This window comes from Podarcis melisellensis (assembly GCF_964234715.1).
Source record: "Podarcis melisellensis genome assembly, chromosome: 6".
Classification (NCBI taxonomy): domain Eukaryota; kingdom Metazoa; phylum Chordata; class Lepidosauria; order Squamata; family Lacertidae; genus Podarcis; species Podarcis melisellensis.
The window spans coordinates 93,706,305-93,728,607 of NC_138538.1; the positions used below are offsets into that span (position 1 = coordinate 93,706,305).

The window sequence follows — 22,303 nt, forward strand, 5'->3', positions numbered from 1 at the left end:
GGCCAGTCCTTCCACCTCCTTGGGCCTGAAAATGGTGTGTCCTGCCCGAGGCAGTTCACAGAGTGAAAGTGAGCAGCACAGCACAAACGAAGTTTGGGAACTTGCTGCGAAAGCTCTTTGCTGTCTGTTTGCTTTAATTGTTAATTGGCTCAGGGAGTAGCCCTCCCTTCCAGTCTATCATTAAAGCCAACAGAGGCGGGACACCATCTGTGTCTCTTTCAGCAGAGGGACAAGGATTGGGCTGGGCCTGGACAATGCAGGCTGGCTGTGCCATCAGCAGCCCAAGCGTCTCAGACTCATTTTCTAAGCCTCCAGTAGAGATGATTTAGTGGAAGGAGCAAAAAAACAAATGAGTGGTTTCTACTGAGCGGAAGGAAAACACAGGAGGACCGGAGTGGGGCTTCCTCACAAACACAACTTGAGCTTAGCCCTTGTTCTGTTCTGTTGTTCCCATCAAAACAAAAGAAAAACTTTGAACACAAAATGGCAAATTCTGCAAAAGAATAAACTCAAGCTAATCAACAAATTCATCTAATATGTGCTAAATCCGAGGTATATTCAGCGCCAGGTGGAACCTTCTTACCTGATCAGCTCTTGCTAAGAGCTTTTAGAATGGTAAATTTTGTCTGCTGTTCTTATTGTCAGCCTCACTGCTACTTGTTTTAGTATTTTTGTGGTTTTTACGTGCTCTGATATTATGTGAACTTTGTTAACATCACCCTTGGAGACTCTGGGCTGAAAAGCAGCCTATTATATTTTTTTATAGTAGTAGTAATAATAATAATAATAAATATAATCTTCTGAATATGCAAATTTCCTTTCTTCCTTTAACAATTGTAGCAGGTAGTGTGTCCTTCCTTTCTCTGGCACTGGCCTCTGGTATTAAAAATATTTCTAAAATAAGCAAACAGGCATTATTTCCTATAATTTCCTATATATTTCCTTTTAGAAGACATCTGAAGGCAGCCCTGTTTAGGGAAGCTTTTAATGTTTGATGCACTATTGTATTTTAATATTTTGTTGGAAGCCACCCAGAGTGGCTGGGGAAACCCAGCCAGATGGGTGGGGTATAAATAATAAATTATTATTATTATTATTATTATTATTATTATTATTATTATTATTATTATTATTATTTTATTTTATTTTATTATTGCAAGGCTCCTTCATCTCTGACTACCACCATGGTCCCTCACTTGCCTTCATTGCAGTTGCCCAGCTTTTGGGGCAGGATTAAAGCTACAGCAACCAAAGCAGTTTGGGAGGAAAAGCACTCCAGCCTGAGTGATGTTGCATTTCCTCCAGCATCTATATTAATCTCATTTTAAATGAAGTCTCCAACTGAGCAGCACATGGAGCACCTATAGCTCAGTGGTGCAGCCATTTCATGCATTTCCAATTAAAAGGATCTTGGGGAACAGGGAACAGAAGACACTTCTGCCTGTGATTCTAGAGAGCTGTTGCCACTGAAAATAGAGAATGCTGTGTCAGATCAGGGGCAGAATTTGGTATGATGTCCTGAGCAAAAACAAAATTTAGTGCCTCCTCCAGTATTTCTCTCCCCTCCCTCGCCTTCTGTTCTGCACATGCTCTCAAGTGCACTATGTCACAGTTGTGGCAACTCAATCGCCTGTCTGACCAGGGCTTAACTGTGAGTAGGCAACCAAATAAATACAGGTATTAGTAACATCGCTATTTTGCAACCATTCAGCTCAACGCCCTGTGTCGGGAAACTGCCTGCACCGATCTAGATCTGGCACCGGTCAGATGAACCAATTATACAAAGCCGCTTCCTATGTTCTCTGCAGAAAGGAAAGTGGAACGTACTTAAATAAATCAAGCTGCATTTCTGCTCATTTCTGCTAGATGGCGGCTTTTGGCCATGATTTTACAATACCATGAACAGGTGTACGCAGCCAAACTTTGGCTTACTCTGCTAACCTGTTCAAAATACCATGCTAGCTCATATTTTCCCCTGAAGGAAGAATGGGGTGGCAATGAGGCAGAAGACAAAGGGGCAAAATATGTTCCCCTATGAAGACACATTTCTTCAGAAAAGGCTGTAGAACGGATGCAGTGTTAGGACAGAAAAAGTACTGATACCAGATCAGTCTAAAATATTTGGTAAGTCACCTTCCATTCACAAAGGATCAGGGTTTCACAAGTGCCATTAGCAACCACCAATCTCTTCCTGATGACTTGTGAAAAAGGACAGCAGCCGTGACCCTCCCTCTCACAGAGAACTTGGAAGTTGTGAGGGGGTCTCTTGCTTCATAATAGGGACTACAAGTCCCATCATCCCTGACGGTTGGTCCTGCTAGCTGATGGGAGTTGTAGTCCAACAACAGCCTGGGAACCCAAGTTTAAGGAAGAACTGTAGGGCCTTCCCCTTCCCTGAGTCCTCCAGCACAGGTAGGAGGATGTGGGTGAAGTAATCAATCAGGATCGCATCTTGTGACAAGCTAAGAGTGTCTCAGAAGCAGTTAAGATTCCATCTGGCTAGTTCTAAGTGTCTCCAAAGCATGGCGTGATTTGAGTGAATAGCCTGCCCTTTGCAGAAGATTCCACAGCTAGAAGAGTCTTCTCTCTGTTTACTTCAGGCTTTATGAGTAGCCAGGAACAGTGGAAGTCTCTCACTGCTTCTGTCAACTCCAATACCTGCATGAGATTAGGGAACTATCCCTCCCTGCTCTTTGGAAGGCTGGGCTTGTTCATTCACCGGGTGCTATGCTTGGGAGACATTTGGAAGGGCTGCTTCTAAGAGTCTCCTACCTTACGTAAACAAAGAGAACTACTAGAGAACTTGAGGGACGGGAATCATGCCAAGTAATTAAAGGTAAAGGGACCCCTGACCATTAGGTCCAGTCGTGACCGACTCTGGGGTTGCGGCATTCATCTCGCTCTATAGGCTGAGGGAGCTGGCATACACTTCTGGGTCATAGAATCATAGAGTTGGAAGAGACCACAAGGGCCATCGAGTCCAACCCCCTGCCAAGCAGGAAAGACCATCAGAGCACTCCTGACATATGGTTGTCAAGCCTCTGCTTAAAGACCTCCAAAGAAGGAGACTCCACCACACTCCTTGGCAGCAAATTCCACTGTCAAACAGCTCTTACTGTCAGGAAGTTCTTCCTAATGTTTAGGTGGAATCTTCTTTCTTGTAGTTTGGATCCATTGCTCCGTGTCCGCTTCTCTGGAGCAGCAGAAAACAACATTTCTCCCTCCTCTATGTGACATCCTTTTATATATTTGAACATGGCTATCATATCACCCCTTAACCTCCTCTTCTCCAGGCTAAACATGCCCAGCTCCCTTAGCCGTTCCTCATAAGGCATCGTTTCCAGGCCTTTGACCATTTTGGTTGCCCTCCTCTGGACACGTTCCAGTTTGTCAGTGTCCTTCTTGAACTGTGGTGCCCAGAACTGGACACAGTACTCCAGGTGAGGTCTGACCAGAGCAGAATACAGTGGCACTATTACTTCCCTTGATCTAGATGCTATACTCCTATTGATGCAGCCCAGAATTGCATTGGCTTTTTTAGCTGCCGCGTCACACTGTTGGCTCATGTCAAGTTTGTGGTCAACCAAGACTCCTAGATCCTTTTCACATGTACTGCTCTCATGTGGCTTAGCCAGCATGACTAAGCCACTTCTGGTGAACCAAAGCAGCACACAGAAACATTGTTTACCTTCCCACCAGAGCGGTACCTATTTATCTACTTGCACTTTGATGTGCTTTTGAACTGCTAGGTTGGCAGGAGCTGGGACTGAGCAACAGGAGCTCACCCCATCACGGGGATTTGAACCACCGACCTTCTGATCAGCAAGTCCTAAGCTCTGTGGTTTAACCTACAGCACCACCCACGTCCCATGCCAAGTAATTACCGGACACTAAAGCCTCTGGTCCAAGATACTCCCAATGCATCTACTAGTGAAAAACTCCTAAGACGGATCGAGTGTTCTTTTTTTTTGGGGGGGGGAGGTCAAACAAAACCCCCAAATATTTCCTATTGAGTTATTTTTAAATTCCACCTGTACAGGTAAATACAGTGAAATATCAGGGCAACTCCAGCCTAGACCTTGAATATGTTCTATATAAATAACAGAAACTGGGAATCAATCCCACTTGGTTGAGTTAACTCCTTTCCATGTACTGAACCAATAGTTTAACAGAGCTGGGAGAATTCCAAGTAGCCACTAATGCACAACCCTCCATCTGTGTCCAGTGCCAGCTACAAACAGGAGCCAAAGGCCTTCTGGAGATCACCCTCCTCTTCAGCGTTTGGGCTTGGGGAATTTCTTTGTTCGTGGCTTAGGAGTGCTGGGCTGTGAAGGTGATTCAGTTTGTTCCTTAACGACGACTTCTGCAACGACAGATGCACAGCAAGAAGCAATTAAACACTGACATTGTCAACAACTAGACAATATGAGAACTAGTAGCTCAGAGAAACCTCATACTCTACTCTGCAACAAGTCCAGGTTTCAGCTCAAGCATAGCCTTGAGGGAATCAAGACCAAACCCAGCTGCCCAAAGAATGGTTATGAACAGCGTATGCATCCACAAACCCATGTTTGCCATGTTCACACTTCATAAGTATACCTGTTCTCAGTGGGGACCTCATGCATAATGGGAATATAAATATTTATTAGAGTTTTTAGAAAAAAAGAATACAATGATAATAAACATTATTGCTTTGTTTTAACAAAATTTCATAATATTCTTGAACTTCCTCACGTCTCCCGCTCCCATTTACATCATTAATAGATTTTTGTCAAGCAAATTATCATCTTATTTCCAAATCTATAACCACTTACTTAAATACAGTAAAATAATTCTCCTGCAAATTTGTTTCTCTTAATCTCTCTTATCATCAATTCTTAATCTATTTTAGTGATGGCCAATTATTTATAACCAAGCATCCTTCTTAACATTCAACTAAATCACAATATTTCTGCAAATAAATCTTGAATTTCTTCCAATCTTCTTCAATCCTTTCTTCTCCCAGGTCTCGGATTCTGCCAGTCATCTCCGCCAGTTGCATATAGTCCATCAGTTGCATCTGCCATTCTTCCAGTGTGGGTAGATCTTGAGTTTTCCAGTTCTTAGCGAGTAGTATCCTTGCTGCTGTTGTTGCATACATGAAAAATGTTCTATCTTTCTTTAACACCTTCTGGTCGACAATGCCCAGGAGAAAGGCCTCTGGTTTCTTAGTAAAGGTATACTTAAATACCTTTTTCAGCTCGTTATATATCATTTCCCAGAAGACCTTCACTTTGGGGCAAGTCCACCAGAGGTGGAAGAATGTTCCTTCATTTTCTTTACATTTCCAGCATTTATTATCAGACGAATGGTATATAATGGGAATATGCCAACAGAGCATTATGTGCTCAACCCCACTTATTTCAATGATCTAAGACACATTGATCTCTGACATGTACACAGTACTTTGTTCAAAGTAAATGAACAATCCTGATACGGCCAGTATCACGCTGCAGATGAGCAGCTTAGGCTGATAAAAGCTTGCTCGGACTGCCAACTGGGTTAGATAAGAGTTCAACTAGGGACATCCCTGCTCACATTCTGAGCCAGTGCAATGCAGTTTGCTTCTTCAGCTCCCTGGGTTGGTTCGTAACATGCATCTTCATTACTTCATGATTGCAGCATCAAAGTGAATTATGACATGTGAATTATGACATTATTAAGCAATGAAGAACTTTCCTTTCACCCCACAACACACTGCTTTTCAACAGAAACATCACCTATTCAGGCCAGAGCTACACATGTAGCAGACTGAGGATGCATAATGGGTTGTGCCACTTCAGCAATGCAGATGGAAGAATGGTCTTCTTCTTCTTTGGCGATCACTCGTAGCTGAGTAAGATTGTCTTCCATGAACACGGTCCCAACAGTGAGTCCGTAAATGACCGTGGAGGCCAATTCTGGATCCACACGTCCTTCCACAGTGGGGACATAGGTTTCCGGGCGGGAGTTGATCATGGTGTGGATTTGCCAAGCGTGCCTTCCTCTTAGCACGTTTCTCCCTTGCGTCCTGAGTTCGAGTGTCTTCAAAGCGCATGACACCTTTGGTCAAGGCTGTTCTCCAATTGGAGCGCTCACAGGCAAGTGTTTCCCAATTGTTAGTGTTTATACTACATTTTTAAAGATTTGCTTTGAGACAGTCTTTAAACCTCTTTTGTTGACCACCAGCATTATGCTTCCAATTTTTAAGTTCGGAATAGGCTTCTGAAAGTGGAAACGTAACACACCAGGGAGAAAAGTTCTAGATTAGTCCATTTCCTGTTGTGCTAACATTCTACTTACAGGATACACTTTATAATAAAGACCAACCCAAAAGGTGATTTTCCTGGCTGCAGTTTGTAGTGGCACAGTCCAGTCTACTACCTCACCCTCCTGGGCAGACCAGGTGACAGCTGCCAGTCATCAAACACTAATCAAGAACAGATAAATCAAGCAACTGACACACAGGTGTGAACTAGGCCTCTGTTTGTTGCCCGTGTGGAACGGATTCCCCTATCAGACTCAGGAGGTGGACTGGGCAAGTCAGCTAATTCTCACGTTACCATTTTCAAATGGAGAAATAAACAGCCTGCTGTTATTGAGGGGGCGGGAATGAAAAGACCTTCAAACAGCAAACCATCTCTCTCCCCAGCCTGCCTTAGGTACAGCCTATCATTTTGATTCTTGCAACCTTCAGGGAGTAGTAATGATGGGGAAGTGGCTACACGTATTTACTTACTAAGAGCAGAAACAAAGGAACAGAAAGGCATCTGGTACAACTTTTGCAGTAACATTCCATTTCTGACTACGAGTGGAGAAGGGGGAAAATGGTGGGTTATATTCAAAGTAGCGCTAAGCCAAGCATTCTGCCAGAGCCTGGCCTCTAGTTCCCCCCAACCTTCCAGAGCAGATTTGGGGATGTCAAGGGGAGGAGGAATCCCATTGCGCTAGCACAACGTATTTAGCACAACCTGTATCTGGGAATGTTCTCCGCTCTCCTACAAAAGCACACTTCCTGTACACTTTTTTCCTTTATGTGGTAGGCAGCGTGGAAATATAATACATGTAGTCTGAAATGGCACAGCTCAGCAAGAGCTGCAGCACGTGACTTCCCTATGCCTGTTTTGTCTATTTTGAGCCATTTCGCAGCACCAGCAGCATACTCAATTATACCACCCAAATGTATGCTTGAGACGTAAGTGCAGCCAATCCTGGTTCTCCGACACATTTGTACCTTGAACGCACCTGAGCCTGAAAACCAGTTTATCACATACACATTTTATGTTTCCAAATGTACGCCTAAACATGTGGTGCATGAAATCGCCCTTAAAATTCCAGAGCATTTTTTTAGAGCCTGCAATTCCACCTTCCAAGTCTTTAGTCATACCTGCTTTGAGTTTTGTTTCTTTTGGTTCAGAGTCCTTCAGCTTTGGTTGCTCACCCTCCATGTTCTGGATTTTTGCCAGAGCTTCTTCCAAGTCCTCATGAAGGACTTCAGATTTTTCCTCAGCTTGCTGTGCTCGCTTTTCAGCCTCTCTGAAAGAGCAGGTGCCAGAAAGAACTCATAGCCCTGAGCAGGCAAGAAACCAACTAATCTCATTTACTCTAGCTTCCTACTGTGAAAAATACATTTTCTCTTGCGTCTTCATTCCCCAAAATGTTCCTAACAGCCAATACTACCTATGTAAGAATCCGCACCTGATTAATACATTTCAAGTGTCTAAAACCTACAGGAGAATCTACTCCTAGCACTTCAAAACCACATGAGAACTCACATATCACTAAAGGTAAAGGCAAAGTTAAGTCCAGCCACGGACGACTCTGGGGTTGCAGCGCTCATATTGCTTTACTGGTCAAGGGAGCTGACGTTTGTCTGCTGACAGTTTTTCCAGCTCATGTGGCCAGCATGACTAAGCCGCTTCTGGCGAAACCAGAGCGGCGCATGGAAACACTGTTTACCTTCCCACCAGAGCGGTACCTATTTATCTACTTGCACTTTGATGTGCTTTCGAACTGCTAGGTTGGCAGGAGCTGGGACCAAACAACAGGAGCTCACCCTGGCGCGGGGATTCGAACCTCCGACCTTCTGATCGGCAAGCCCAAGAGGCTCAGTGGTTTAGACCACAGTACCACCTGCGTCTTATTTTTGTTTAAAAATGGAATGTGTTGCAGCGGAATAGACACCTGCAATCACATAGGCCACTGTTCAAGATACCCTGTAGTCTCTAGTCTGCACATCCACCCATCTTTTCCCTGTGGTTCTATACTCACACGAGTCGCTCTTCCAGAATTTCCAGTGACGCCAGCAACTCAAATTCCTTCTTTGAGGCCTTTGTGGTCCACTGGCTGGCATGCAACTCCCTCTGGAATAAGAAGAGTGAGTAACTTATAGGAAATGAAAGGAAATAAATCAACAGGCTACTTTCTGTCTCAGAACTGGCATACAGAAGTCCCTGGCTCAAATCTTGCCTCAGCTATGAGCACACTAGGTAGCCTTAGACAAGTGATGCTCACTCATCCCTGATATCTTCAGATTGGGGATAAAGATAATTCTGGTCTACTTTACAGGGTCATTGCACTGTTTTATTTACAGAGGCACAGAGTTGGAAGTTGCCATTACTCTGCCTCTGAGAAGAAAAGGTTTATACCGGTCACAATTGCCTGAGAATATCTCCTGTAAAAACCCCATAATGGTGTCCATGCACCACTGCCGTTCTTTTCAATGGGGCCAGTGCAGGAGAACTTCCCAGATCTGTTTCCTGCTGTAATAGTGTGTTATAGTGGCCAAAGAGTTGGACTAGGACCTGGGAGTGTTAGGATATAGTTCCGTTCCACCTTAAATGGTCAGGCATGATTGTTGTGTATCACATGCCTGTTTCGTTCCAGCTCTCGCTGGGAACTTCCGTTTTATATATTGCTTTTGTCCCGGCTGTTTTCCTGGACACAGAGGCAAGCAGTCATGTTTTTCCTTTGTTCTGATCTACGTTGAATAAAGCTGTAAATATGCTCTCCTGTCTGCATCTTCCGTTGTGGAGGCTTTGCTGAAAGGGTGTGCACGGGTCTTGGAATGTCTCTGAGGCTCGTGTCGCTAATTGACTGATGCTGTTCCACGGGAGACCGGTGATCGTCCGGAGACGACTGGGGGTCTGCCTGATGCCTCCGTCCCCCTGGCAGTATTCCAACAGGGAGTCCAGAGTTCAAATCCCCACTCGGCCATGAAGCTCACTGGGTGACTTTCAGCCAGTCACTGCCTCTCTCAGCCTAATCTGTCTCATAGGAGTTTCGTGGGGATTAAATGAGGAGGGGGAGAACCATCTATGCCACCTTGAGCTCCTTGGAGAAAAATGGTGGGATATACTGGTCTACTACCATTAGGATCGCAATATTGTCATGCGAGCACTTGGACTAAAATTGTCAACCGAAAGCTCTACTTTCTGGTTTATCACCACAACAGTTATTAACATTCGTCTTCAGTAAAGCAAATAATTTAATTAGACAGCGCCCATATGACACTGAGAGACAGAATAATCTGGCCAAAATAAGGAACTTTTGTCCATGGTATGATTATTTCCCACCTAGTCACTTTGGCACCCTATTTGCAAAATGTAACAATTTCAAAATACAGACACGCTTTCACTTTCGCAAGATTGAATATACTGCCTTTGGCTGCACTCGAGGGTCGATTTCAAAAAAATCCACTGGAAAAACGGTTATGTCTATGCGGAGATGGCAGTATTGAGTCAGTGGCCCATGTGCTTCTGGCTTGCAAACTTTATAAAGATTTGAGGAGTGAGGCTATTACCCCTCTATTATTGTCTGTGCCGGGTCGCTCAACCATTGCTAGTGTGTCCTTTCTTTTAGCAGATCAAGATGATCAGGTGACAGCATAAAATGCAGGGTTTTTAGTGGGGACAATTAGAATAAGATCTATTATTTGATCACTGATGTAAACCCCCTAATGTATTTTCTATAGTTAAGTTTTTACCTCTATCTTCAGTACATTTTATTTTATTTTATTGCTATGGCTAGTGGCTGGGCTGATGCAAGTAACGATTCTTCTGCTGCAAGGTGGGATATAAATAACTAATACTGAGAACCTGTCCTCTAAAGCAGCTGCCACACCTTGTTACAAATAGACACACCTCTCCAGAGAAGTTCTATCTATTTATACGTATGTACATACATTCATACATACATACCCGTGACACTGTGATTTCTTGCACTTGCATGGTTTTGACATACACATTAGAATCATCACCAATGTATCTGACTGGGTAAGTGACCGCAAGACTCCCATCCTGCTCACCAGTGCTGGTGCTGGGCACGGGGGGCTGTTCCTGCAAGGACAAACAGAAGGAGCATGGGGAAATGGAAGGACCACACAATGCAATGTTTGTTTCCTCCTCATCAAGGAAACTTCTCACACAAGAGACTCAGATAGTGTATGGAAGGATCATGATGATCAACGCCAGTCCTCCCCCCCCCGGGGGTACTCAGCAGTATGCAGTACCGGCACCTTTTTAATGGATATGTTAAAAGTGTGGCACTTAACTGTAACAACTTCATGGTGAGTGCTGGCACCATTTTTTCTAGAAAAAAAGCTCTGATCAACACAATCTTCAATTATTTTCATATTCTACATAAGGCTACGCTGTCAGTTGTGGTTCAGGAGCTGCTGGAGTCAGGGTTCACAGCTGTGGTGGAGGAACCCTCTCTGGCACCAGGGGCAGGGCAGCCCATATGAAGTGAGCATGTGCGGTATCCCACACATGCACACTCCGTACAGAATGCCGCACATGCACACTCCGTATGGGCTGCCACTTACACGGCGACCATACAAGTTGCTGCACAAGTGGCATCCTGGAGTGTGCAGGTGTGGTAGCCCGTACGGACGCCACGCAAGCGGCATCCTGTACAGATTGCACATGTGCGGTGACCATACGGGATTCCGCACATGCGCAGTCTGTACGGGCTGCCACTTGCACGCAGCGTCCATACGGGCTGCTGCTTGCACGGCGACCGTACAGGCTGCCATACGGAGTGTGCACGCGCGGCAGCCTATACGGACACCCGTACAGATGGCGCATGAGAGTGGGAGCCCGTATGGACACTGCGCAAGCGGCGCCCATATGGACTGCGCACGCCCTTGGCCGCTCTACAGCTGGGGGGAGGCAGGGGCCATCTTGTCACCCGCCTCTTCCGCCCCCCCTTCCTATGCCCCTGCTTCACAGACCATGCATGAATTCTGGGGCTGATTCTCTGCTGCTGGAGAATCGGAAGCGTATACACTCTTGGCTTATCCACTTTCCATATTTAAACATGCTCAACCACCCTTGAAAAGAGAATCCTCAGCACTTCATCAAACTACAGTTCCCAGGATGCTTTGCGAGAAAGCTAAGACAGATAAAGTGGTATACAACTTTGTAGCATAAAGTTTCTGACTCAAGCAGACGCTTTATGACCAACACCTGGAGAAAGGGGGTGCCTTTCCTTTGTGCTGCATTGCCCACAGTCCTGCCTATGTTCTGCACCAGAAGAAACCAGAATCCAGAATCTGTAGCAAGGAATTCTCAGTTCAGTGACCAGTATTTCCTGGTATCAAATTCCAATTCCTCAGATTTTTCAAAGCTTTTTCAATTTTTCAGGAAGTGGTCAAAGAGGGAGGTGTTGAATGTATGATCAGAACAGCAAGGAATTTAAGTCACAGAAGGGGAGAAGGCAAAGCATTAAATGGGCAGTTCATACGTATCCAGCAATGTGATGCAGCCAACGAATACCCATTGCTCCTGCTAATGTGTAAAGGAAGCTTATCACGCGGGACGTAAGAAAAACAGCCACGTTGCCAGCCCCATCCATGCAATCTGCTTCCTCCACACTGCCAACCCAGGGGCCCAGCAGTGATGCCACTCCTGACACCATTAACAACTTCTGTGTGGCCTACTGGAAGTAGCTTTTCCAGGTAGCATCCACCATATGTCTCCAATCTCTTCTCCATAGTCATGAGGGATAGATATATATATTTCTTCTGTTTTCATGATGTCAAAACTTCCCTTTTCATGATGTCAAAACTTCCACCAAATAGCAATAAACACATGGCCATAAGCCCCCGCGAAAAAGAAAGAAGCCCTGAAAGAAGAGGGACAGCTTTCTATATTTCCTAATGGAGATGCTCACCTCTGCTTCTAACACTTGCTTCTGTTCTGCTGCCTCCTGATCTTTTAGAACATCCACAGCTTCTTTGTCTTTTTTCTCTTCCTCCACAGGTACCTCAGTGGTGGATGAGCTCTCCACTCTCTGCTCTGGACGAGGAGGCAGCTGTCGTTTCAGCTGAAGCACCTGCAAAAAGGCTGCTAGTGAAATTCTCCTTCTGAGATATCACCCTGCGTCAGAAGAGAGCCCTGCGCCACCACCACCAGTCACACCAAAGGTTATTTCTGCCAGTACCTCTAACCCAAACAGGCCAACCAGGTCTTCTTGGCTGATTAAAGTGGTGGGAGTGGTCTTCATCCCAGACAGGAGGAGGTTGCAGGTTTCAATCCAATCCAAGCACTCTGTCTGGAAAAAGAGAGAGCAAAAGAAGCAACCAACCACCAAAAGGGAAATGCAGTGGTACCTCAGGTTACAGACGCTTCAGGTTACAGACTCCGCTAACCCAGAAATAGTACCTCGGGCTAAGAACTTTGCTTCAGGATGAGAACAGAAATCGTGCGGTGGGGGCGGGAGGCCCCATTAGCTAAAGTGGTACCTCAGGTTAAGAAGAGTTTCAGCTTAAGAACGAATCTCCAGAACGAATTAAGTTCTTAACCCGAGGTACCACTGTAAAAACAATTGCCCTGTGGTGCTCTGCCAGAGGGCTCAAACAGAGTTGCTTATGCTGAACTACGCTTAGAGGAATCGCTTCCAAACATCTTAAGTTGTACAATGTTTTGCTTAGCATATAGCTCTCCATTTCAGCTTCCCAACCCAAATGGGCAGTAGGTGGAGCTGGACTTTGTAGGGGGCCAAGGATTTTTAAGAGGTCCACCATTAATCCCAGCCATTATCTTCCCTGCAAATGCATACTGTGCATTCACACCTGTACTATCACTAATAGGTCCATGCATTTGCTGCCTAGGGAGTAACAGCCTTGGGGCTGGAAAACCCTTGCCCTAATTGCAGATGTGCTGTGGTTGCCTGTGTCTGTGTAACACCCACCAATGAAAAACACTATTTTTTACATTCTAAGTGGTACTATTGTAAATGGAGATTAAGAGGGATGACTATTAAAGGCCCGCTAAAACCTGAAGTCCCATTGGGCCAATGCCCTGCCCCTATCGCTATCACTATGCAACATCTCCTCCAGAGAGCCCCAGCCTTCCAATTCCCAATATCCCACCCAGGAATTCAGTCTTTGTGAATTCTGACATGAACTGCACATCTATCAGACTGATTTGATTACTAGAACCTATTTATTTCTTATATCTGTTTCCTGCCTTTCCACCAAATGAGGCTGGCTTTCACACAATAGAGTTCAATGCGATTTACCTCTGAGTAGACACAGTTAGGAGTCTAGCCTGTGCTCTTAAGACTCATTCCAACTTCCTTTTTGTTTGGAACCAGCTATTTCTCATATCACAGGGCTTATGAATTTGCTGCCCTGAACTCCTTTGGGAGGAAGGGCAGGATATAAATTCAATAAATAAATAATCCCATCTAGAACCCCCTTGCCTGAGAGCAAGCCTCACTGAACTCAATAGGACTTACTTCTGATAAGACAGGATTAGGCCTGCTCTGTTAGGCTTCTAATGTCAATGTGGGCACACTTCAATTCCCAGCATGCAGTAGTAGCAGCAGATTGTATAAACACACAATATTGCGCAAAAAAAGTTTGCACACTGCAGAAGACATGACTGGCAGGGATTAAAAGGCTTGGAGAAACTCCAGGTTATGGGAACTGTTTCATTAAGAAACAGTAGGTGCCTTGCGGAAGCGAAGATGCAATTGCCTCACAGAGATTTACAGAGTAATCTGATGCATGTCTATACAAAAGCAAATTCCACTGGGTTCAAAGGTGGTTGCACGCGAGGAAGGCAATCCAGTTTCTGTAATGTTATTACATAACGTTCACAGCTTTGGAAAAAACAAACAGTGGTGTCAGTCAATGCTGCTTTCATTCACACGAAGTGAACCTGGTCCTGAAAATGCAAGAAGATGTGAAGAGCAACAATTTTTGCACCTGTTTCCGTTTCCATCGGAATCCTCCAACATCCCTAGTGATGTCGCAAAAGCGACGTGGGCCAAAGAGAGACACGATTGTCCCAACCCAACTTGAAACTTTCCAAACAACCCAGCCTCAGCCTACCTTCCCACTCAGCCTGAAGCGGCCCAGACCTTACTGCATGCCTTCAAAGAGCCCACACTTCTCTTTTCCAATCTATTTCACAAAAATGGCTCACAGAAACACGAGACTCCTATCCTCCTTTGCTGATGGCTGCCATAATTGACACTACCACAAATTTTCAGCCTTTTCTTCCTCCTGCCTAGGGAGGAACATGAAATATTGGGGGTACCTTCCATGCGCCGTCATGATTTCTGTGACACTACTGCGCTCAGCTGCAGACTTTTTCTCCTCCTCTCCAACTAGGTACCCCCTTAACAGCACCGGCCCAGTCTGGATATTGGAACTTCCTGAACAAGGGTCAGCACAGCCCGGATCAGCAGTGTTAACAGAGTTCAAATTTCACAATGCGTAAGAAAAACCACTTAACTGAAAACTGGCTGGGCTTTAAAAAGTACGCACCGCGTTGCCCGTGGGCAACTGTGAGCAAGCCATCTTTAAAAGTAGGCAAGAGGTACACAATGTACCAAGAATCCCACTTGCCCACTTTTGCCTGCGGCCGCATCTACCCCTGGCATGTGGCCCCTGGAAAGCTGCCCACAAGAGAATGTGAAAAATGCTTCCCACTGCTTACATGCAGACATGGGGACCGCAGAACTATGCGTGCAAGGACCCTGGCCCAGAAGCAGCACTTGGCACAGTGGGGCCATGAGCTCGAGAAGGCCCGTCAAAGCGGCTGATCCTCTCTTTTCTGTTTGCTTAATGTTTCCTTTTTGGTCCAGTGCTCAGCAAAGAAGCTGAAGCTGCTGAGAGAGACACTGACATCTTTATCACCCCAGAATGCCCCGGGGTTCTGATGTCGTGCCCAAGGGCATTCTGGGAGAATAAAAATGATGGCGGCTGAAGCCATATCACACAGCAACTCTCTTCTCATCGCTGGACTGGCTGCCATCCAACATCCCCATCTGACCTAGAAAGCTCACCAGAGGCTGCGAATGAAGGACAGCCTTAAGCCCCACACCGAGAAGTGCCCAGCAGCTGAAGTCATCTCCCTTGCTCCAGAGAGCCTTTGTGCACTGTGCTGAGGCTTGAAGGCATTCCAGGGTAATAAATATGGCAGTGTTATGGAAAAAATACTTAATTTTGAACAGCAGCTGATAAATTCACATCATCACCATAATCAATATAGCAGCAGCAGGAACAGCAACAAAGAACATCTCAGGGTTTGAAATATTGTGAAGGCTTTAGAACAAGTAGAGTGACCCAATCGAGGAACTGTTTCACTTATTCAATGACCAACTTCGAAACCAAAAACAGTAGGATGGATTTGGACAGTGATGCACAAATGGCAAGAGACCACATTTGGTCTCGCTTACCTTGATCCTCTCTAACTGTTGCAATTCATGTTCTGCATCTGGTTGAAGATTTACCATCTTCTGACGTGTTATTGTCGCTACCATCTCCTTGCAACAGCTGAGGAAATACATGATGTCACTGTACCCACAGCAATAGGTTACGTCACAGCAATGCCACTTTAATATGAGAAAGCCAGTTTCGTCACGTTCCTTCTGTCATGAGGACCATTTGCATTTGAAGTTTACAAATGAGAAAAGTGAGGCAACTAACTGTAGGCAAGGGGGGGGGGAACTACTATTTGAAAGCTAGGAATTACTTGTTTCAAATCTTATCTCTGTGAATTCTCTAGGAAGCCCTGAAAAATGTCAACCCATTATCTCGGCCTCCGTCTCCATTCTGCCTTCTGAAATATGAGAATGATAACACTAATCCTAACAAACAGCATTGATCAGGATTACTGAGAGAATGGAGTACTCTGTCTGAAGTGCCCAGTGCTATTCTTATTGACATCATTATATGCTCAGTATAATTATAATTATAATTATAATTATAATTATAGTGATAATCATTTCATTGAGGACACAAAATCTTTCATTTTCTAAGCAAGCTTTTCTGATGAGCATTATTCTGGCAAATTAGACCTGAAGACATGCCAGGAACAACTTTACCTGCTTCCCTCTCTGCTATATCTATATCTAGACTCTAGAGAGATGGAATGGTGTCTGTTTGCTGCCTGCAATCCTGGTTTTGGCTTTGTTGCCTAGATTTCTGGGAGAGTCCCCAGAAGGCTTGCTTAATAACCCAGATGGATTTTAGTATTTATAGAGTGTTTTCAGAGTGTATGAAATGCTTCACATACATCATCTTATGGCAATGCTTACAGCAACTAGATAGGTCAAGATTATTGTGTCTAATCTTGCAAGGGAGGGCTGAGCTTGCCTAAGGATACCCAGTTCATCTCAACTGCGAGAGTCAAAACATCTCCTAGGCAACACCAGCACAATAATAATGATGATAATAATAATAATAATAGGTAAAAGTAAAGGGACCCCTGACCATTAGGTCCAGTCGTGGACGACTCTCGGGGTGCGGTGCTCATCTCACTTTATTGGCCGAGGGAGCCGGCGTGCAGCTTCCAGGTCATGTGGCCAGCATGACTAAGCCACTTCTGGCAAACCAGAGCAGTGCACGGAAACGCCGTTTACCTTCCCACCGGAGCAGTACCTACTTATCTACTTGCACTTGATGTGCTTTTGAATTGCTAGGTTGGCAGGAGCAGGGACCGAGCAACGGGAGCTCACCTCATCACGGGGATTCGAACCGCCGACATTCTGATCGGCAAGTCCTAGGCTCTGTGGTTTAACCCACAGTGCCACCCGTGTCCCTTTTAATAATTAATAATAATAATAATAATAATTTATTATTTGTACCCCACCCATCTGGCTGCGTCTCCTCAGCCACTCTGGGCGGCTTCCAACAAAGATTAAAAATACATTAAAATGTCACACATTAATAACTTCCCTGAACAGGGCTGCCTTCAGGTGTCTTCGAAATGTCAGGTAGTCGTTTATCTCTTTGACATCTGAAGGGAGGGCGTTCCACAGGGTGGGTGCCACTACCAAGAAGGCCCTCTGCCTGGTTCCCTGTAGAACCAGGTGGAACAGGTGGGGCTGAGGCACTAAAACAAACCGGGCCACAAAAACCTCCTTCAGTACTTGGTCATGTCATGATCTACATCTATACCACATATAAATAAAAATGTGTGTTCATCCTCCAGCAGCCTTGTGAGGGAAACATTACTGTTCACTTACTGTGTGGGTAGCTGAGACAGAGATATCACTAGATGTTCCCTATCATGTGCTCTCTGTTATTACCAGAGGTCATTGCCACATAGCTTTTCTGTCATGGCTTGCTTCCTGCCTGGTGGGATGACTTTATGAAGCTGATGAGATTCTGTGGGATCAGCAATACCTGACTATGTAGCAGGAGAATGTGCTCAGCTTTGCAGCCAGGCCTGTGGCTTCTCCTTCCAGCTTGAAAATGTTCAGCAGCTTCCTTTCCGCCTGCCTTGCCGCTTCTGCTTCAGTCAAGGGGAGGGTATCACGAGAGATGTGGTCTGGAGCCATGTGGATGAGCAGGTTGACCATCCACTTGCTCAGAGCATTGTGGAAGTCGTTCAGCTGTAGGAAGTTTAGAGCAAGGTGGATTCAAGCTATACCACAAAGTCACAGCATGAACACTAGGGCTGAAATCCTAGGTCTGCTTGCACAGGAACAAGTCCCAGGGACTTACCTCTTTTCTCTGTACATCTGTACACATGTACAAGACAGACATCATATAGGAAGAAAAAAGGGGGAGCTTTTCAGATCCAAGACCTATCCTTAGCCTGCAACAAGACCCACTTTTTATGTTGTTGCTTTTTAGTTTTGCTCTAGAAATCTACATCTCTCCAATTCTGCATCAGCTGCAAACTGACCATTTCAACTGCTCTCAATACAGACACGCAGCAGAACTGCTGGCCTTCAAAAAAGGCTGCCTCTTCTCTCTCTGCCTGACTTACTTCTCTGGGATTGGCTGCTTCTAATCAAGACACACGCTCAGAAGAGTGGCACATGCAGAAACACAAGGAGAGCCTCCTCTGAGCACAGGTAATTATGACCTTATACATAAAAAGGCTTACATTTAGAGTGTTTTAAGAGTGAAGTTTGCCTTCCATTTTAGTTTGAAACAAGTGTTGGAAGTTGAAGAAACACCAGGACACCTACTTCATGGCTGAGCTGATCATTTTCTTTCTCGGAACCACTAGTGGTTGTCAGGATCCACTGCTGAATCTTCTTGAACACATCCTCAGGTATCAACCTTAAAGGAAACAATTCAGTCAACAACAACAACAACAACATAGCCAATTAGATCAGGACCAGATGCTACCTTAGACTCTTAACTTCCAAAATCATTATTAAAATGGGCTCAAAGAACCCCCAAATTCTGAGCTGAGAATAAAATTCCACAGACTGGTCAAGCTGAAAGTATAATTTCAGTTTCAAAGGATGCAACACTGATCTGGCAAGGGCTGCTGAACGCTCTTCCTCATAACGGTCTTCTCAGAATCACAGACTTTTTTGCATTCATGAGAGTAAAGACATGGAGCCCTTCTATCTTTTCTTTCATGGTAAGAAAACAAGAGATGAGCCAAGATTACAGGGGAAATCATTTTTGGCAATGGCAATACTTGTCTTCACCAGTTGCCACCTGTCTGACTTCCATGGTTCAATATTATGGGGATTGATGGCAATTTTTTTGCTGGACCCCAGCAATCCAAAGACGCCTTGTTGCTCTCTCTCATACAAGCCAAGACATGGATAAAGGACTTTTAAAATTGCATGGCGTAAAATAGGTTTTGCTGTTTATTTGTCCTATTGACTGCTCTCGGGCCCTGGACATATGCAACAGAATGAGGTGGGAATGGGGTTGTGGAGAGCTGAGAGATGGAGTGGGGCATTTCCATCTGAGCCTAGTAGAAATCTGACACTGCATAACAACGAATCCTCTTGCAAACAGAAAGCAAAGGTGTCGGGGACAGAGGTTCTTGCATGTGTCCACCAGACTTGTGACACAGCCAAAGCAGGAGGGTGTGTTGGGGCAGAGCTGTGGCAGAGTAGGGCAGAATGGCAGTGAGGGTGGGGCTGTGCAGCTGGACCAATTCCCCTCCAGATAAGGTGTAGCAATGGCATCAGGAGGGGGGCTCCACAGAGCTGACCCATACTGATCCATTACTGAGCCAAAGGGCTCTTTAGTCCAAGCCTCAGTGTGACCAGTAGCAAAGGCTCCTTCAGATTACCAGCAGAGCTGCAAGGAAAGAGAGAGCTCCGTCTACCCCCCTCTCACTGTTCATGCCGGAGGGAGGGGTTAAAGAGCCCCTGCCAGCTTTTTGACTGGGGCAGGAAGAGGTCAGTGGTTGGTGCCAAGATTGCTGCACTTTAAGCTCTTGCTGAATTCAAAATTCTGTTAAAATTATTAGTTAACAGCTATTCAAATGTGTCTCCACCCAACCATCTGATCTCAACTGATGACTCAGAAGTGAAGGGCTCTGACATCTGAAAGTTTCTATCAAAAGGTTGTTATCTGTCCAGATACAAGTGCTCTACAGAAGCAAAGCAAACAGCTTTGAAAATCATCTTATCTTACAAGCTATGAAATGCTCTAAGCCTTCGGTCCTCTACAGTGTCGCCGGAACCAATGAAGCTCAAGAGATCGTCTATCTGGGCTATCCATTCAGAAACTGTCTGGAAAAATTTTATCCACTCCGTTTCATGCATAGACCCCTTTTGCTTGTTGGCAAGCAGCTTGAAGCTCCAGTCTTCCAAGCTGTTGATCAAAGACGTTAAAATTCTAGCAGATCCTGGAGAGAACATAAAAATGTAAAATTACAAGAAATGATGTAGGAAGGCAATTCGAGTTAAACATAAACCTAAGGGGTAGAAACACCATTCTAAGGCAATGGTTTCGTCAGTGCAAGCAAGCGTTTCTGCTTGCCTGACAGAACAATGCTGTTATACAAATCTACAGTGAAACCACAGTTGGAGTACTGTTTACCGTTCTGGTTGGCTCATCAGGAAAAGGATCAGAGAAAGGTGGGCAAAATGGTCAAAGGGATGGAATGACTGCCCTACAAAGAAAGGCTGCAGCCCTTGGAACCTTTTAGTTTAGAGCAGGCACACCCAAACTCGGCCCTCCAGATGTTTTGGGGCTACAACTCCCATCATCCCTAGCTAACAGGACCAGTGGTCAGGGATGATGGGAACTGTAGTCCCAAAACTACTGGAGGGCCGAGTTTGGGGGTGCCTGGTTTAGAGAAACGCCGAGTGAGAAGCAACATGACAGAAGTTTATAAAACAATGCGTGGCATCGAGAAAATGGAGAGAGGAAGTTTTTCCTCCCTCTCTCTCTTGTACCTTTAGAACTTGCGGCCATTCAATGAAACTGAACGTTGGAAGATTTGGGACAGGCAAAAGAAAGGACTTATTCAAACAGTGCACAAACTATGGAACTTGCTCCCCAGGAGGCAGTGATGAAGGGATATCGGTGGCTACCAGCCGTGAAGACTATGCTCCACCTCCAAGTTGGAGGCAGCAATTCTTCCAAATACCAGTTGCTGGGAACCACAGAACGGGAGAGGTGCCCTTGTGCTCATGCTCTGCTTGTTTCCCATGGGCATCTAGTTGGCCACTGTGAGAGCAGGATGCTGTAATAATAATAATAATAATATTTTTTTTATTTATACCCCGCCCTCCCCAGCCAAGGCTTACAAGCAATAATAAAAACAAGATGAATGATTACAACTTAAAAACAAAAATAAAATACAACATTAAAACAATGGAACATTAAAATATTAAAATGTAGCCTCATCGCAGGAGGAGAAGGAAAAGAGAGAAAAAAGAAAAGAAAAAAAAGAGAGGGAGGGAATCAAATTGGCTCCAAGCCAAAGGCCGGGCGGAACAACTCTGTCTTACAGGCCCTGCGGTAAGAAATCAGATCCTGCAGGGCCCTGGTCTCATGAGGCAGAGCGTTCCACCAGGCCGGAGCCAGAGTTGAAGAGGCCCTGGCTCTGGTTGAAGCCAATCTAACTTCCTTAGGGCCCGGGACCACTAGGGTGTTGTTATTTATGGACTTTGAGGTTCTCCGTGGGGCATACCAGGAGAGGCGGTCCCGTAGGTACGAGGGTCCTAGGCCGTGAAGGGCTTTAAAGGTCAAAAGCAGCACCTTAAATCTGACCCTGTACTCCACCGGGAGCCAGTGCAGCTTGAAAAGCACTGGGTGAAGATGCTCCCATGGCAGAGACCCCGTGAGGAGCCTCGCTGCAGCATTCTGTACCCTCTGGAGTTTCTGGGACAGCTTCAAGGGCAGCCCCGCATAGCGTGAATTACAGTAGTCAAGCCTGGAGATGACCGTCGCATGGATCACTGTGGCCAGGTCGGGGCAGGAAAGGTACTAGGAGGGCGATTGGCCTGATCCAGCACGCTCTTCTTACGTTCTTATGAATTGTATCAGGAAAAGGTTCTCAATTTCCTTTGCCAGAGGTGCTCCAGAAAATCTTTTGGGGGAAACCCAGCTGTTTCTCACCGTTATCTCCACAAATCCTTATACGGTACTGCTCACAGAGAAGAGTGGACTGCTTGTTGATTCTCTCCAGCATTTTCAACTCAACAGGCATCCTTCCCTTGAGAGTCTTGTGACGCCCATGCACAACAAGTCCCAGCTCCACCCATTGCTTCTGTAGATTAGTAGTCGCCGTGAGGGGCTCTTGTCTCAGAAGGAGGATTTCTCCACCAAACTGCGCCATCTCCTCATTCAACATCTAGCAGGAGAAGGGACAAATGCCATAATTTCCTGAAAGCTTTCTCAGGGACTGCATGCTCAGTTCAAGTCCACGCAGCAAGGTGAGCTCCCATTGCTCTGTCCCAGCTCCTGCCAACCTAGCAGTCTGAAAGCACACCAGTGCAAGTAGATAAATAGGTACCACTGCGGCAGGAAGCTAAGTGGCATTTCTGTGTGCCAGAAACAGTTTAGTCATGTTGGCCACATGACCCGGAAAGCCTAACGATTTTAGGACCA

The 22,303-nt window shown here is 45.4% G+C and overlaps 1 protein-coding gene across 3 annotated transcripts in view; it reads right to left on the reverse strand.

Moving 5' to 3' along the window:
- Positions 1-4,129: 4,129 nt before the first annotated feature.
- The window catches only part of AXDND1 (axonemal dynein light chain domain containing 1), a 39,364-nt gene continuing 21,190 nt past the window's right edge, over positions 4,130-22,303 (reverse strand). For all 3 annotated transcript variants that reach the window (XM_081915054.1, XM_081915052.1, XM_081915053.1), the window contains 11 exons: positions 21,812-22,046; positions 19,877-20,090; positions 18,457-18,550; positions 17,663-17,871; positions 15,712-15,808; positions 12,463-12,573; positions 12,193-12,354; positions 10,218-10,355; positions 8,290-8,381; positions 7,406-7,554; positions 4,130-4,363 (listed from right to left, as the gene is read on the reverse strand). In XM_081915054.1, the coding sequence (XP_081771180.1) occupies positions 4,275-4,363; positions 7,406-7,554; positions 8,290-8,381; positions 10,218-10,355; positions 12,193-12,354; positions 12,463-12,573; positions 15,712-15,808; positions 17,663-17,871; positions 18,457-18,550; positions 19,877-20,090; positions 21,812-22,046 (1,590 nt within the window). In that variant the 3' untranslated portion in view covers positions 4,130-4,274. The remainder of the gene's footprint in view (positions 4,364-7,405; positions 7,555-8,289; positions 8,382-10,217; positions 10,356-12,192; positions 12,355-12,462; positions 12,574-15,711; positions 15,809-17,662; positions 17,872-18,456; positions 18,551-19,876; positions 20,091-21,811; positions 22,047-22,303) is intronic.